The sequence below is a fragment of the Montipora foliosa genome, chromosome 7 (genome assembly GCF_036669935.1).
Source record: "Montipora foliosa isolate CH-2021 chromosome 7, ASM3666993v2, whole genome shotgun sequence".
Taxonomy (NCBI): Eukaryota; Metazoa; Cnidaria; class Anthozoa; order Scleractinia; family Acroporidae; genus Montipora; species Montipora foliosa.
Window position 1 is genome coordinate 41,315,566 of NC_090875.1, and position 2,500 is coordinate 41,318,065.

The 2,500-nt window shown below is 38.4% G+C and overlaps 1 protein-coding gene across 2 annotated transcripts in view; it reads left to right on the plus strand.

Moving 5' to 3' along the window:
• Positions 1-2,500, plus strand: part of LOC138009526 (MTRF1L release factor glutamine methyltransferase-like) — a 21,424-nt gene that overhangs the window by 1,373 nt on the left and 17,551 nt on the right. For both annotated transcript variants that reach the window (XM_068856591.1, XM_068856590.1), the window contains exons 3-5: positions 389-482; positions 734-859; positions 1,314-1,378. In XM_068856591.1, the coding sequence (XP_068712692.1) occupies positions 389-482; positions 734-859; positions 1,314-1,378 (285 nt within the window). The remainder of the gene's footprint in view (positions 1-388; positions 483-733; positions 860-1,313; positions 1,379-2,500) is intronic.

Consider the following 2,500-nt stretch of genomic DNA (forward strand, 5'->3'; position numbering starts at 1 on the left):
CGTAAAATCTACAAGTATCACTCTTAGGGAGGGAAGGGTTAAAGGGGACATAGTTTTTGAGTGAACCTAGATGTTGTTAACCCATTCATCCCTGGAGTGGCCTCCATTGAAGAGTAAAATCATTTGGCATTAGACAGCGTAAAATCTACAAGTATCACTCTCAGGGAGGGAGGGATTAAAGGGGACACAGTATTTGAGTGGATCTAGGTGTTGTTAACCCATTCATCCCTGAAGTGGCCTCCATTGACGAGTAAAATCAGTAAGAGTAACTCAAAGGTGTTAAAGTTTTCGATATGACTTTGATTAACTTGACAATGTAGCTTAGTTAATAAACCTTTAAAGTTTCATTCATTGAACATTGGAGAAAATCTTTTGTTTGATTTCGTAGGATTCCTCTACAATATATTATTGGAGAATGGGACTTTCGTTACCTCACTTTAGAAATGAGGCCGCCTGTGTTTATTCCAAGACCAGAGACAGAGGTATTTTTGTCAATTATTGTTTTAGCTCCCATCAGTAATGAGATATTTGTTTGTTATTTATTTGTTTGAACAAGTTGAAGTTTATCAGCTATTCAGCTGATGTGGCAACCTGGTTCCCAGGGTCTCTTTGTTGATTAGGACAATGGAGGCCCTGGGAACGAGATTGCTGATGTGGACCTGCTATATTTGATTGATTGATTGATTGATTAATTAATTAATTGAATGATTGATATGAGAATTTCTAAATCTAGGAATTGGTTGAGCTGGCCTGCCGGCATCACTCCCTTTGGAACAACAACAAGAATGAAATTTCCTTCTTTGAGGTCGGCTGTGGAAGTGGAGCCATTTGTCTTTCAATACTTACAGAATTTTCACAGGTAATCGCTTTTTGCAAGGCATTTAAAGTGGCATTATAACAACAACACAGTTTCTGTCAAAATATTCAGGGCCATGACCACTGTCTTTTAATGGAGACTGATGAACTTCAGACAAAGTTTTGAAACTCGATTTGCAGAAGCCTGGATTTTCTGGAAATCCCTTGAAACTTAATTCAATTCCTGTTGCCAACTTTATAATCAGGATATTTTTATTTGTGAAATATGCTTTTGCGTGTGCACTGGAACAGGCATTTCGATTGGTGAATTTAAACCTCGCTCCCATTGGTTCGTTTGAAATCTTGAAATTCAGGGATGCAATGTAATAAAAAACGTCTGGGTTTTTCGGTGAAGTTGATGCATCTTTGTCTCGATTACCTGGAGGTTTTAAGGAGTTGAAATATTTTTCTCGGGATTATCGCCCGAACAACACTCAGCTTTTGTTTATTATCCTCAGTCTAGCTGTGTTGCTATTGACAAGAGCAAAGACGCATATCAACTTACAAGAGACAATGCGAGCAAGTTAGTATTTACCAAGAAGAGGTTAAGAGTCAAAGGAAAAGAGTTGGGGTGGGGGGGGGGGGGATGGGGGGGCTACGATGGGGGGTACAATGGGGATTTCTTGATTTTAAGAGATGTTTTTTTTTATACGGAAGTAGGTTTTCCCCAGCTTTGGCAGCAGCATGCATGACATTCTATGAATCCATGACCAGGGTACCAGTAGCATTGTGCAATAGTGCCTTAAATTAAAGAGTCTTTTGTGGCCAAATTTAGCCAAATTCAGTGACTGACAACCAAATCAAGTGAAAGTCAAAAAAAAGTAACTACGAAAACATTAAAGGAAAGTTTGGAAAAAAGAGCAAAAGGAGGCAGGGATGGGCAGAATTCAAGAAGATTAAAATGGATTACTTAACAATTATTCTTCGAAGGCGAAGTGATTATCGGTGAATATTCACCGATAATCACTGAGCCTGAGGCGAATAATTGTTTTAGTATAAATACACAGGTGATTATTTCAAAAAAGAGAAGAAAAAAAACATTTCAACGCGAAATCATCTTCACTTACAGTGGCAAAACGACTACTGGCAGCCATTTTGTCCGTGGAGGTGATTATCGGCTGATAATCCGAGATAGCGAACCAATGAGAGCGCGCGATTTTGTATAATCCCCTGTATATTTATACTAAAACTGGGATATTTGAAAACTTTTAAGCCTAAAAGCTTTTCAAAGTTTATCTCAGTCTGTTGTTTGTAACATTAACTCTTTATGCCTGACGGACATTTTTTTGTCACAAAGCTTTGATTGTGTTGTTTAAAAGTAATTTCTGTGGTAAAGTTAAAGGGACATTTTCACGGTTTTGCGCTTGTCCAAGCTTTGGTGCTAGGTGTTGTACATTTTACGGTTTCTTACTGAACCACATGATGTTCATTATTTATCTTAATTAATCACAGAGAGTATTAAAGAAAATACACTGAATGACTGAGGCCCAAATTTGGTGGTAGATAATGCGCGTTTACACAAAATTTCAAGTTTAGTTTTGACCATCGAACTTATTGTACGGGTCGAGCCATTCTCGTCACCAGATTCTCGGGTCGACCCAAGGCTCTGGGAAACTCTATATAGGAGAACATGCGCCGTAGGGTT